This window comes from Propithecus coquereli, unplaced genomic scaffold, assembly GCF_000956105.1.
Source record: "Propithecus coquereli isolate 6110/MARCELLA unplaced genomic scaffold, Pcoq_1.0 Scaffold56, whole genome shotgun sequence".
In the NCBI taxonomy this organism is placed as follows: domain Eukaryota; kingdom Metazoa; phylum Chordata; class Mammalia; order Primates; family Indriidae; genus Propithecus; species Propithecus coquereli.
Window position 1 is genome coordinate 8,068,168 of NW_012151507.1, and position 14,748 is coordinate 8,082,915.

The 14,748-nt window shown below is 47.7% G+C and overlaps 1 protein-coding gene across 1 annotated transcript in view; it reads left to right on the top strand.

The window, feature by feature from the left end:
* The window catches only part of TNN (tenascin N), a 51,733-nt gene that overhangs the window by 29,831 nt on the left and 7,154 nt on the right, over positions 1-14,748 (top strand). Inside the window, exons 13-17 of the mRNA XM_012657727.1 lie at positions 1,972-2,102; positions 3,022-3,154; positions 3,734-3,885; positions 11,281-11,377; positions 12,254-12,421. Of these exons, the coding sequence (XP_012513181.1) occupies positions 1,972-2,102; positions 3,022-3,154; positions 3,734-3,885; positions 11,281-11,377; positions 12,254-12,421 (681 nt within the window). The remainder of the gene's footprint in view (positions 1-1,971; positions 2,103-3,021; positions 3,155-3,733; positions 3,886-11,280; positions 11,378-12,253; positions 12,422-14,748) is intronic.

Below are 14,748 nucleotides of genomic sequence, written 5' to 3' on the forward strand. Positions count from 1 at the left end.
TAGGAAACGGGTGGGCTCACTCCAGCTGCGGAAGAGAGAGGCAGGCGCCTCTTCCATCTCCGTCCTCCAGGATGGGGCGACGGTGGAGCATCGTCCTCCGTTCCGTCTCCAGTTGAGGATTAAGGTCCTGGGACTACAGGCGTTTTGTGTGTGTGATGGGGCCTCTGGTTCCATCGTAGATCATCCCGGAGATCAGCCCTCAAGGGACCCGGAAAAGGGCCCTGTGCCCACCCTGAGGTCTGTGGGCTGCTTCAGGCTCTGTGGGCAAGGTCCGTCTGTCCTGTCCCTGGCCCAGGGCACCCAGTGTGGCCACAGGAGTTAGAGGTGCCTTGAATTTCTTTATGCTTTTTATTAGTTAAAATTAGCCAACATTTTTAATCCAAAAATAATATATGTTTATAGTAAAAATTTTGAAATTAAACAAAGGTTTGTAAAACACACACACACACGCACACACGCACGCATGCACACAAAACGCTTCTCCTCATCCCAGACTCCCTAGTGCCCAGTGACGCTCCCCAGGGACCCCGTAACCAGTATCTCCCTCCCTCTTGCCCTCCTTCCTCTCTTCCTCTCTCCCTGATTCCTTTCTTCCCCTCTTCCTTCTTTATCTTCTCTTGGTTTTGCTTTTCCCATTTTTTTAAGACAACTAAGACGAGTTTATCATCTTTCTACTTACTTCATAGAAATGTGACAGTCACTAAGACAGACATCTGAGGTCCACAACAAGGGGAGGGGTGGGCAGTCAAAGAGGTGGCAGAAGCTAAAGCTACTTAAACAGTTACAGTTTTGTTTTGATTATGAAAGCAGGAAATTCAGTTTTTCCATGTGACAGAGAGAATAAAATCTATGCCAGATGCCATGCTTTAGAAAATCAAACCAAGCTGATATTACAGAAACTCAAAATTTGTCAAAACATCCTAATTCAAAACAACAGCTGTCTGACTTCTATTAAAACACTGCAATTCAGTCCTCAGCTGAAATGCTACTGGGTAGAAAATAGCCTGGAGACATCTTCTTGGGAACTTCTAAATTAAAATAACCTTCTATGATAATGTTTTTTTCAAAATGGAAATTTCCATTCATATCTTATTTGGTTAAAAAAAAATGAGCCGTCTGACCAGTTATTAATGGTACCAACTCGTAGTCCGCTGAGCTCTAGTTTCCCTGCCCTGCAGTGCGCACGCTCATACCCACGCATCCCCTCTGGTGTTTGGGCGGGGAAATGCATAGAAGAAAAGGCTCTGCTTTTCCTACATCTCTTTTCTTTTGCGTCCACTCTCTCTCTCTCTCTCTCTACCCCCTCCCTCCTTTATACAAGCACGGTCTCCCCCACCCGCTCCCACTCCTTTCTGTACTGGTTTTGTATCTAAGGCCACACACTTAGATATGCAAGAACTATGACTTTATATTAATATTTCTATACCAGCTTAATTTCCATCATAAGCCCCCACTGTGCTCGTTGGTCAGAAATCTCAGTAAATGAAGGGTCTGCTCCTCCGCAGGGCCGAATGTGAGTCTCGGGTGGGTTCCCAGTGACAGGCATTTCAGCTGACTTTCCAGGCAGAGGTTTGATGGGTCACCCTGGTCTCGTGGGCAGGGTCCTTTCAGATCTGCCGCTCCGTCATCTTTCCATGTCACTTTGGGGGCCCTGCCATCCTAGAATCCATCTGCTGATTGGTCCACTCCTACCCACCTCTCTCTGGGAATCTGCCGGGGAAGCGGGGGCCCAGATTCCCCACCCTGGGACCCGCCCAATGCCTGTTCCTCTTGTCCTCAGTGGGGCTGTACTTTTAGAAACAAAGGTCAGAAAGGCTGTGTGGCAAGGAACAACAGAGCCTGCCACCTGCTTCAAGGGAGGAAGAGAAATGGGAGGATGTGTCAGGAGAAAATACAAATTGATTTATCAAAAATGATCTTGCCTCAGTATCTTATAATAATAATGGTAATTACCTGACTTTTTACATACAGAAATTGACCCTCCCAAAAACCTTCGTCCGTCTGCTGTAACACAGTCTGGTGGGGGACTGACCTGGACACCCCCCTCCGCTCAGATCGATGGCTACGTTCTGACGTACCAGTTCCCAGATGGCACGGTTAAGGTACCGCACGCTCCTTGTCTTCGCGCCTGGTGCCTTCCCTTCGCCGCCTCCGCGCAAAGCAATTGACTTGGCCAGTCAGCTCGACTGCTGGCCGATCGGTATTGATCACGTTGCTGGCCGCGGTCTGCCCCAGGTTATTTTGCTTACTGTTGGTCTTCCCAAGTACACGTAAGCTCCAAGGGGCAGGAAATGTTTGTCTGTTTCACCTTTCATTGTATCTAAAGTGCTTAGGGCAGTGCTTAGCACACGGGAGGCGCTCAATAAATATTTATTGATGAATCGATTAGCCCTTATTTCAAGGGTTATATTTCCTCCTCAGAATCTGAAAGCCAGCAAATTTTCCAAACTTGTCCCAGTGAAAAATTATTATTCTCTCTCCTTGGCAAGGAAGAAAGTAGGGAGGAAGGGAAAAAGGAAGGGCATTTTGCTTTATTCATTATCTTAATTAATGCTTGCGATACCCTACTAGGAAAGTTAGCCCTCTGCTTGTAGAGGAAGTAAGACAGGTTCAGAAGGAAGTTCATTGAAATACCAGCTCTCTCCGTGTCTCACAGATATCAGTGGCCAGTTTCACCTCTCCTATTAACATCTCTTTAGCCTGGCATTGCCACCCTTTTACTGCCCGTGGTGGCTGGAGTCAGAGCCCCAGCGCGTACGTGAAGGCAGAAGTCCCCAGGAAACCTGGCTGGGGTTCTGGAAGCAGCAGAGCTCCGGCAGTGCTGAGTCTCCGTGGCACAGCCCTCCGGAGCAGTGGCTGGGACCACCGGGATTCCGCACTACCACTCCGCCTTCAGAGGGGCAGAACACCGTGCCCTCGAGAGCTTCTGTCATGAGCACCAGGGAACGATATTGATGCCTAGGGTGCTAGGGCGTGATCATGAATAACTGGCTGTTTACTACTGTCTCCTTTGTTTGGTAGGAGGTGCAGCTGGGACAAGACCACCAGAAGTTTGAGTTGCAAGGCCTTGAGCACGGCGTCACCTATCCTGTGTCCTTGGTTGCTTTTAAAGGTGATCGCCGGAGCAGGAACGTATCCACCTCCCTCTCCACAGGTAACATGGAATCCTGCAACAGAGCAGTGGTCCCCAGTCTTTTTGGCACCAGGAACCAGTTTCATGGAAGAGAATTTTTCCATTGCTCCGGTGGTGATGTGGCTCAGTTCCTAACAGGCCTTGGACCAGTCCCAGTTCACGGCCCGGGGGTTGGGGACTGTAGCAATAGAGGACAAGCATTGAGAGGCCAGAAAAGGTGTCCAGGGAAGAGCAAGTGCATACAGAGTTAGGGATTTTTCTTGACCTGGCAAATGGAAATGGGGCTGTGGGTTCAAAAGAAACCCATCCCAGGGTGGACAGACTAAAGAGGAGAGTGAAATGGGGTGTTATGTACCCAGTGGGGAACTTGGGGGAATGTGAACTTGACCTTATTTCTGGTACATTTGGAGAGTTTGATGAGAACAGAATGAGTGAGAAAACCAAGATGTTAGTGAAGCGTTGGAAGAAGCGAAATAGTAGGAGGTTACAAAATAATTTCCAAACAAGATAAATTGTTTTAAAAAGGGAAAAAGCCCTGCCTTCCTTCTTCCTCGCCCTTGCCCTTCTCCTAATGATGCTGTCCCTCTGCTTGGCTCCCAGCTGGTGCCCGATTTCCACACCCTGCGGACTGCAGTCAGGTTCAGCAGAACAGCAACGCTGCCAGTGGCCTGTACACCATCTACCTGCACGGTGACGCCAGCCGGCCCCTGCAGGTGTACTGCGACATGGACACGGATGGAGGTGGCTGGATTGTGAGTCACGCAGGGTCCCAGGGAGCCGGTCCCAGCTGCTGCATGGGGTGTTTGGGGGCTCGATTTCTTCTTCATCCACGGAAGAGAGGAGCTTTGGTGGCTTGTAGCTGTGTTTAGAGGGTCCCAGCCCACTGTAAGGAGAGGGCCTACTACTTAACACCTGTCCTAGAACAGGTGTTAGTGGAAAAACCAAACTCTACAAAATAATTTAAAGAGGTTTATGAGTGACTATGGCCTGGGGAAAGCAAACCAAGAAGCCTTGAGTAAGTGATCCCAAGGCGATGGGATTACAGTTTGGTTTTATACATTTCAGGGATGCAGGAGTTACAGGCAAAGACATAAATCATTACATGGGAGGTATATATTGGTTTGGCCAGAAAAGGCAGGATACCTTTAAGCAGGGGCTTGCAAGTCATAGGTGGATTTAGAGATTTTTAAATTTGCAGTTGGTTAAAGTAACAGAGCTTTGTCTACAAACTTGGAATTAGCAGATAGGAGCATTTAAGTTAAGATAAGGAAGTCTGTTAATCATCCTGTTATGTTATGCCAGAGTCAGGTTGCAAGAGCAAGCCATTATGTACTGCGTCAGAGTGACTTGTAGGGTCACCTAACCCTTGCCTGGCATGGCCTCAGGTCTTATTATCATTTGGTATCTTACTGCCACAAAGAGTCTGTTCTGTCAGTCTTACAAACTCTATTTTAACAGTAATGCTGGTCAGTTGTTGTGTCTAAACTCCAAACGGAGGGGGTATAACGAGACATGTCCAACCTTCCATCCTGTGATGGCCAAGAACACAGTTCTTAAGGTTTCTCTGGGGTCTTCTTGCCCAAGAAGGATCTGTTCAGTCAGTGGGACAGGGATGGGGGTTAGGATTTTATTTTTTGTTCATAGAGGCTTGGTTAAACTAAGGCTGATGACTATGAAGGCTTGTGGGTTTCTCATCATCTAATAATGCCCCATCTATATGTGTTGTTAATACCTATATTCAACCCTCTTCAAAGCACTTTCATAAATATGCTCACACGATAGCTTTAGAGCGACAGAGGATTATTTTTCCTGTTTTACAGATAGGAAAAGTGAGGCCCACAGACAGAAGTGCCTTGGCTAAATCACATAAGTTAGTGACAAAGCTGGGACCAGATTTCAGGACCCCAGCCTCCTAACCCATTGGTCTTCCCGGTGGATCATCTCAGGTCACCCAAGATGGAGATGTACAACCTCTCTGGGGGGTTCAGTCCTCTGAATTGGAGTTTCTTTTCCAGATTCTGTACCCTGGCTCCACAGTACAGAAACAAGGATTTGGGACTTTGCTTTGAAAGACTAAGGCCTGAAAAAGGGAAGTTTGGACAATGTTCTAATCATCTCTCTTCTTTGTAGAGGTTTTATTCTCTTGGGTCATTGTCAGCTTAAACCACATGGCATCTTCTTTGATGGAATCAGCCTGATCCAATTATATGATGAGCTGCGTTTGAGGCTTGCAATCTGATCCTTCCATCTCCCCCTACCCGGTCTCTCCCTGTGCCTGCACTGATAAAGTCTCTCACTGCCCCAAACCAGCAAGCAGCCGGAACCTGCCGTGTATCTGCAGCTCACTGTGGCAAAGAGAAAGCCTGATCTCATAGTGCTCAAACTAGATTCATTTACACATTTGCTCAGGGGCCTGGGAAACCAAACACACTTGAGCAGCCATGAATAAAATGATACCATCTGATGAGCTGCAATGAAGAAAACTTATTATCTGCACAGCAGCATCTGACGGCTGAAAGGCAGTAATTGGGTTGGCTGTGGGAAATTCCTGATTGATTTATAAAAATAGCAGAACAGAATGTAACATGGGAGGTCTTCCACATGACCAGACCCATAGGGTGGTTCCTGCTGCTTTTCAGCAACACCTCTGAAACTCTAAGCATTCTGCCCCTCCAGGCCTAAAGCCCAATTTCCTGCCTTTGTGCCTGTAATTGACTATTGGCAGGATGTTTGTACCATCTAGTGTGGCTTTTTTGAAAGCCAAGCTTGTGTAGGGGTAGGGAAGGAGTCGTTTGTCTAAGCAACCTTTAGAAAGAGGTCTGTCGGTGTGTCTGCCTGGGAATACCCACGATTTACTGCAAAAATATTCATTGACTGCCTACTATGTGTCAGGTACTGTTGTATGTATTCAAGATCCAACAGCGAACCACACAGACTGAAATCCCTGCCCACAGGGAGCTTGCCCCTGCCAATGCCCCTTCGTCAAACACAGAGGTCAGTTCCAGAAATGGTAAAACCACTCTGCGTTCTAATCCACATCAGCCCGCCACCCCATCCCAAGTCTTGTTTTCTGAGCCAGACTCCTGGAGGAAATGTATGAACCGAGATTCTGTAGGGTTCTCCTAAAGCCGCCATGCTCCAGAAAGCACGTGGCGTCCTGAAAACTTCTCCAACAAATATTTTACTGACAGTTTTCATGTTTTTTGAGTCTTTTGTCACTGAAAGACGGCCTATAGTACATTGCTCCTTTTTATTGTGCTTTTAAAATCCTTTTAAGGTAATTCTTCTCCATCCCAGACAGCAGGAACTCAATTTGATGAATAGGCCAGAAGAGCTCTGCCCCGAGGTAAACTCTGTGTTGCTGGGAGGCTGGAAAGAACATCAGCGAAAGCTTAAATGTCTCAAATATTTCCATCTTTGTTTTCCATCTTGAAAGTCTTAAGGACTGCATTAGAGGCTCTTTCCACAGGCATTTAAATGCAATTCTGACTTGTTTCTCCTGACTTAGTCATTCAGGACATCAACTAAGTTCTAGAATGCAATGACAACTCTGTAGTGTAGAACCAACTATAAAGAGGTTTTTATCCCCCGGAGACTGATATGCAAGAGAATTTTGTTGTTCCCAAATCGTTCTTTATAGTGTGTTTTCATCTCGTAGAATGTGAATGGACTAGATTCTGAGTGAGTCAATTAAGGCTGCCTGATCAAAATGTATAAATGATCCTGTGGGTAAGTTCATTTGGAATCTGATATAATAAAATGTAAACCAACATTTACTGAGAGATAATAATAACTTATTATATCTGTATGTGCCAGACTCTCGCCTAAATACTTTATGATTTACTATGATTAATGACCTTGCTGAAGCCTTAATTTAAGCCCGTGACAGCGGGGCTATTAACATCTTGATCTAACAGTTTAGGAAAGTAGGCTTGTCAAAGTTAACTAACTTGCCCAAGGACATGGCTAGTAAGTGTAGAGCTGGGTCTACACAGGGATGCAGAGAGCACCAGAATCATTTTTTGAAGCTTCCCTGGCCAAGCTGAAGCATTATTAAAAAAAATCAGCTGGAGAGCTCCTATCAAGCTTGGGCACTGTGTTTATTGATTGGAGATAGAGACCAAACGCCTTTGTAATGTGTCTGTCCAGGATTGGATTTGAGCCTCACCTTGCAGTGGGAATGTGTTTGGACATGACAGGTGTGGACTCAAACATTGGTGCCACATCTGTGCTAGGATCCCACTGTCCATGATGCAGGAAGAGTCCCAGGGAAGGGGTTGGAACAGGCACCTTGCTAGGAAAACAACAAGTCCTGAGGGTCTTAAGAAATGCTGTTTCAGAAATAGGCTCAGTAGTCCTGGTATTATCAAACTTTCTGACTGAAAGATAAGATTTGTATGTTATCCGTGCATCAGCCACTAAGTAGAATGGCATCACAAATACTCACCCCAGAGCCAGCACTCCACAGATGTGCACTGAATCAGTGGTCCCCAACCTTTTTGGCACCAGGGACCAGTTTCATGGAAGACAGTTTTTCCACAGACTTGGGGTGGGGTGGAGTAATTTGGGGATGGTTCAAGCACATCACATTTATTGTGCAGTCAGACCTCTCTGCTAATGATAATCTGTATTTTCAGCCACTCCCCAGTGCTAGCGTCACCACCTCAACTCCGCCTCAGATCATCAGGCATTAGATTCTTACAAGGAGCGTGCAGCCTAGATCCCGCGCATGCGCAGTTTACGGTGGGGTTCCGGCTTCTTTGAGAATCCAATGCTGCCGCTGATCTGACAGGAGGCGGAGCTCAGGCGGTGGTGCAAGCCATGGGGAGCAGCTGTAAACACAGATGAAGCTTCGCTCACTTGCCTGCCGCTCACCTCCTGCTGTGCAGCCCGTTCCTAACAGGCCACTGACCATATCCCGTCTGCAGCTCAGGGGTTGGGACCACAGCACCAAATGCTTATATGTAAGTGAATAAATGAGTGAAGAAAAATGAAGGAAGCCAAGAAAGGAATAGGGTGTCTTGCAAAGATGGACACTTGAGCACAGGGGGCAGTGAACAGTGTTAATGCGGTGTGTCATTGTCATGATCAGTCCCAAATTCTGTTCAGCAGCTCTTTTCCATTTGTAGAACATGTTCGCGCATACCATGTCATTTACTCCTGCCAGCAGCTCTGTGAGGCAGACTCTTCTTTCCCGTTTCCATTCCTATGTTACGGTGAGCTGGCCGAGGGTCGGGGATGGAAGTGACTCCCTCGCTAACCCTGCCAGGAGGTCGGTGTGGTCTGACCCGAGCCTGGAGCTTCCCCGACCCGTCCAGCCCCTCCTGGGCCAGCAGACATGGGCTTGTGCTTCAGAAGGAGTTGCATGTGAGCTCCCAGGTGGAGCTTTCAGCATTGTCGCAGGGGAAGCTGGTCTCTCCTCCCTCCCTGTCTCCTTCCAGAGAAAGATTAAAGAAGGCACAAATATCAGGTGGTTCACCTCACCAAATTCAAGGTAATGTGTTTGACTTTGAGGCGCATGCTGTGCAGTCTGTTGGGAAGGAAGGAGATGAGATTTTGTGTTGGGGCTTCTGCATTTGAGTGAGTACAAAGGGACTAGGCAGAGAGAAAGCTGCAGGCCCAGCCTTTGCTTAGTGGGGATCGTTTCTGAGGTTAGCTGGGATGGCGTGGAGCTTGGCTCCCAAGGTCACGCGGAATTACGTACATTATCAGTTCCAATAGTGGGCACAGGTGTGTGCAGCTTTTTGGCTCTTTTCAGGTTTACTTCATACAAAAGAATCCAATTTACTCTGACTGCAGCTGCCTTCCTTCTCCAAATAGAGGAATTTTTAAAAAGGAAGCGGCCCACGCTCTTGTGAAATAGTACCCAACCCCTGTCTCCGTCTTTTCACTTCTCACTTCTTACTCACTCTGCAGCAAACTCATTCTGGTTTGGCTCCTTCCCTTGTCTTTCACTAACACAGACCCTGCCAAAGTCACCAGTGATTTCTGTGTCACTAGATTGGAGGGACAGTTTGGCCTCCAGTTCCTTTGACTTCTTATCAGTATCTGACACTACTGACCACACCTTTCTCTTTGTGGCTTTTGTGATTCCACATTTTTCTAGTTTTCTTTCTACACGAATTGTTCTTTCTCTCCTTAATGAACTCAGCCTTCCTGATGTGGCTGTTACGGATTGGAGGCCCTCACAGCTTGACTCTGGGCCATTTTCTCTTTTTAGCTCTTATTTCCTTCCCAGGTGGTTGCATCCTTTCCCAGGACTTCATGTTACTCGCTGGGCCCCAGTGGCTCTCTGTGAGTGAGGATGGGACGGGCTATGCTGCAGCAACAAAACAACCCCAAGTCCAATGATTCAACAAGTAAAGTTTCTATCTCACGTGTGCAATGTCTTCTGTAGGTTTGGGAGCCACTTATAGATGATAACTCAGGGATTCAGGCTGTTTCTGTCTTGTGGCTCTGCCGTGTCAACATGTGGCCTTCACCGTGGCACCTGGCAATGGAATGGAGAGCATGGAGAACCCTACCCACTCTGCTGTGCTCACGTGTATAGCCTTTTGGCTAGAAATAGTTATATGGCTCCAACGTAAATGCAAGGGAAGCTGAAAAAGGACATCTTCCTGTATTCCTGGGAAGAAGAAAGGGAACTGGGACTTGGTGAACTCCTGGCATTGTCTCAGACACACCCCCACCTCAGGTCTAGCTTAGCCCTCTCTTTAGAACTCCAGCCCTTGCATCAGCTGCTCATGTGGCATCTTTGTTCACAAGGATGCCTCAGAAATAACTCCCATTTAGCATGTCCTGGGTGAGCTCCTGATGCACTCGTAAAACCCGTCCTCACTCAGAATCCCCCGTCTCGGTGAATAGCAGAGAGGATGGTCATCTGCAAGCCCAAACCATAAGAACCACCCTTGACTTCTTCCTCTTTCAGTTCCACGTCTGTAACTTGACCCCCGACCACTTCTGTCCATCCTCAGGGCAGCCCCTAGTCCAAGCTGCCGTTCCCTCCCACCTGTCCCCTGCAGTAGTCTCTTAACTGTCGTCTCACTTCCACTCTTGCCCCTGGCCATTCCCTTCTAGCCAGTCGATTCTCTACACTGCAGCTAGAGGAGTCTGATCAATACCTCACTTGCTGCTTAAAACCCTTCAACAATTTCCGCCGCTCTGATGATGGGCCAACATATTCAACAGTCCCTGTTCGAGCCCCACCAGGACTGACCCCTGCTGTCTTTCCAGCCTCCCTTCCCATCCCTTCCTCAGCTCCCGGCAGCCCCAGCATTGGCTTCTCGTCCTTCTCCCTGACTCCTCCTACTCTTGCAGCTCCCAGCCACGTCCTGCAAGGTACTTTCCTGGCTCCTTGGCCGGGCCCTCCTGTTTTATGTTCTCACCGTCCTGTTGCATCTTTCCTTGATAGCCCTTACCAATTTGAACTGTATATTTATTTGTTTGATTATTTAATCCAGTAATTTCACTTCCTGGGCTATTGTCTCCACAAGGGCAGGGATCATTTCTGGTTTATTCACTTTGCACGTCATCTTGCATAGTGCCTAGTACACAATAGATGCTCAGTAAATATCTGTTGGATGAACTTTTTTTCCCCATAAGTATTAAATAATTGCTATGTTAAGGATCAATTGAGTTAAAAAATACTTCCTACCTTCTAACTATTTAAGGGTGAAAAAGACAACGTACAAGCCTAACATACCCCAGTTGAGTTGCACAGACGTTGAAGGTTACTGGTGAGAGCCAGCAGAGGTCTGGAATGTCCTGCCCTATACAACCCACCACTAGCAACCAAAGCACAAGTTCTCCGAGTTTCTTCCTGGGGCACTGAAAGAATTGAAATTTCTTGGGGACAGGAACCTTCTCTGCTTTTGTTCTACACGTTTCAGTACCCAGCATACAGCTATATACCTGAAGAATGCTTATTAATGTAGTAGAACCAATATAGTGAATCTACTGGTATACAAATACAGATCATTTCTACAAAAGCCAGAGAGGTGCGCTAGCGGGAGGAAGTCAGCGTCCGTGCAGGCTCCTGAACCCCTCTTGTCTCCCGGGACCACCTTGGGAAATGCAAATATTGCTCCCCTGCTGCTCGGTTATGTCTGTTCGATGCGTCAGAGTGAAGCGTCTGTCTCCCTCCTCAGGTCTTCCAGAGGCGGAACACCGGGCAGCTGGATTTCTTCAAGCGCTGGCGGAGCTACGTGGAAGGCTTTGGAGACCCCATGAAGGAGTTCTGGCTTGGTACGGTCTCTGGGAATCCAGGGGGCTGGCTTGTGACTTCCCCCTTGGCAAGTGGGTCAGGCAGCTTAAGGGAGCTCAGCACATATGGGGAGAGGCCCTGTGACAGGGACACTGACGAGCCTGCCCAGCAGGGGCCTGGGGGGCAAGCCCTGCACTCGGGGCTTGTCACAGGGTAGGACTGTCACAGGGTAGGACAGTCACAGGGGGTTTTATGCTGTCTCTACAGGGTCTGCCCGCAGCCTGAATTCCTTAGAAACCACAATAGTAGAAAACTAGTTGGTTGATTGGGATTCTGGGCTATAACCGGGAGGCCGTTCTGGTAGTCCCTGAAATCCTGCCCGTGAGGCCCGGCACTGTGGGCATCGTTTTTTCCCCTTTCCCTCTGCTTTCTTCTGGAGCAGATGCTCGCAGAGAGTGAAATAGCCAAAAGCATCAATTGGGAAATGAAGAATTAAAAAATCATAATCTGGGTACTCAGTGCCTAATAGAGTAGATGATATCAGTGGTTTCCTCAGTACGGAATCTCTTGGAGATCTCAGAGCGAGGGGTCACCCGGCTCCTCTACTTGGCGAGAGAAATGGGCGATCAGAAGATCCACTTCTGTTTAGAGAGATGGAGCCATGGAGGCAGGGTGGTGTCAGCACTTCCCTGTGCTCCCCACGACTCCCTTCCGTAGGACGCGCTTTCCACACTCCTCAGAAATAACAGGATGAGAAAGGGAGCCGCCCCAGAGAGGGCACGGGGAAAGGCCCCTGATTCGCAGAGAAGGGAACGGCTAAGGTGACTTTCGGTCCTGGAAGTCTCAGATGCAAGTGGGGAGCGCTCGCTCGCACACACCGGCTGACCGGTTTTTGAAATGCCGTTTATCATCTTTAGGACTCGACAAGCTCCACAATCTCACCAGTGGCACTGCCACGAGGTACGAGGTGCGCGTGGACTTGCAGACTGCCAACGAGTCCGCCTACGCCGTGTACGATCTCTTCCAAGTGGCCTCCAGCAAGGAGCGGTACAAGCTGACAGTGGGGAAATACAGAGGCACAGCGGGTGAGGAAACCGGCTCCTTACTGCCGGGAAAGGAAAGTTCGCTCTCTGTCGTCTAGGGATCGGTTTGCCGCGGCCCTGGGGGGTGGACTGTTGTTCTGCAGGGTGAATTGTCCTCGTTGACAATGGAGGGCCTGCTCCCCGCGGGGGGCTGGGGTGAGCAAAGTACAATTGGAACTTTTATACACTCTCCATGGACTCCTTCCCCAAGAAAGCCCTTTTCTTGTACTCCTCCAGTTCAGGCCGCTGTACATTGACTGGCGAATCCACATTCTGAGCAATTTCATGGTGCCTGTCAGTCTCTCATTCGGCTGTAGCAGTGTGGCTGTCACCTTTGTCTGCACAACTGTGTGTGTGTGTGTGTGTGTGTGTGTGTTTGTGTGAGAAAGAGAGAGAGAGAGAAAGAGGGAGAGATCATGTAAGTGTTTTGTAGTACTTTGCTATAAAGACAGAAAATGGAAGTGCTGATTCAAACTATAAGAAGCACGGGTCTCATTAACTAACACAACTGCGACAACACAGAGATGAGCAGTCCAGGGGGAAGCCAGGGACTCTTTAGCTTCCATTAGCTGCTCGTTGGACTTGAGCCAGTTGATGGTGTGTTCATTTGTGAAGGAAAAGAACAAAATTAGGCAACGTGACTGAAATAGTGGAACTATAGCAGCAAACATTTTATTTGAGAGGGGGAGTGTGGTTATTGTTTTAATACTGAATGTTTTAAAACCTGTATTTATGGTTTTTAAACCCTAACAAGTAAATCCGTTGTTTGACTTTTGCATGTTTTTAGCTTTGGTATAACCACGTAGGAATGTATTAGCCCCCAAATAGACTGACTGTGTAAGACTTGCTTAGACTCACATGTAAATAGATGCGTAAAGATGGAAGGCAACCTGCGGAAAGTCAGCTAAGTGGTAAGAAACATAAAGAGCCACAGGAGTGTGGAGACGGTGGGTGCTCTGACATCATCGAAGCGGCTGAAGGGGGAGTCCTGCAGGACGGGAGCTGGAGTTGGATCTGAAAGGGGGTGGAACTCAGATGGCAGGAGAGGAAGGGGCTCTCCAGGCCTGTGGGAGCCTAGGGGTGAGCGAGGCTGCGCGGCAGGCATTGAGGTGCACTCTTGCAGCCTTACAGCACTCATTGAAACTGTCCTCTCAAAGACCCCTGGTGGCAGAAGACTGTGAACAGGACCTCTGAGTGTCTGGGGCCTTAATCTGAAGAGGCCAACTGCTAATGCAGTTTCTTTGAGATCTTGCAATTTCAGTTTTAAAAAAATCCCATGAATTTTACATCTGCTCTTGTTTCCCAGTGTCTAGCATGGAACCTGGCACAGAGAAGGTGAGTTCAAAAAATGCACCAGCAGAACTTTTCTATATATGCAATCTTATTTTTAATATATTTGTAATAACTTAAAGAATAGTACCTGAGACTTAACTCGTTTCCACAGGGTTTAGGGAAGGGGCGAGTTTGGTGACATGGTGACATGGAGGAGACAAAAGGGAGGGGTGGATGCCTACCAGAGTGTGAGGAGTTCGGGCTACAGACATCAGAAAACTGTCCAGGGATTCTGAGTAGTGGTTGGGTGGGAGAAAGTGTGCAAAGAATTATTTCAGGGAAAAAATGATCCTTGGAAAAAAGGCATTGCAGCTAGAAGAGCCTGCCCTGCTTCGGGTGCTGTCGCTTCTTCCCCCAGCAGTCCTGGGTCTCCATGGGCGGGAAACAGGCTGTACTCCATGCACTCAAAGTATAATTCAGTCATGCGGCACTTAATGGCAAGGATACATGCTGAGGAATGGTCTTTGTGTGAGCGTCTTAGAGTGCACTTACGCCAATCGAGATGGAATGGCTTACTGCACACCTAGGCTGTGTGGTGTAGCCTATTGCTCCTTGGCTATAAGCTGTACGGCATGTTACTGTCCTGAACAGTGGGAAATGTAACACAATGGTATTTGTATATCTAAACATAGCAACTATAGAAAAGGCACATGAAAAATACAGTATAAAAGATACAAATGGTACCCTGTTTAGGGCACTTACCGTGAATGGAGCTTGCAGGACTGGGAGTTGCTCTGGGTGAGTCACGGGTGAGCGGTGCGTGAACGTCAAGGCCTCGGACGTCACCGCACACTACTGCAGACTTTATAAACAATGGACACCTAGGCTGCACTAAATTTATAAAAAAAATTCTCTCTGCAATAATAAATTAGCTTTAGCTTACTGTAACATTTTTATTTTATAAACTTTTAAATTCTCTTTAACTTTTTGACTCTTGTAATAACACAGCATAAAACACAAACACATTGTACAGCTGTACAAAAATAATTTCTTTATAT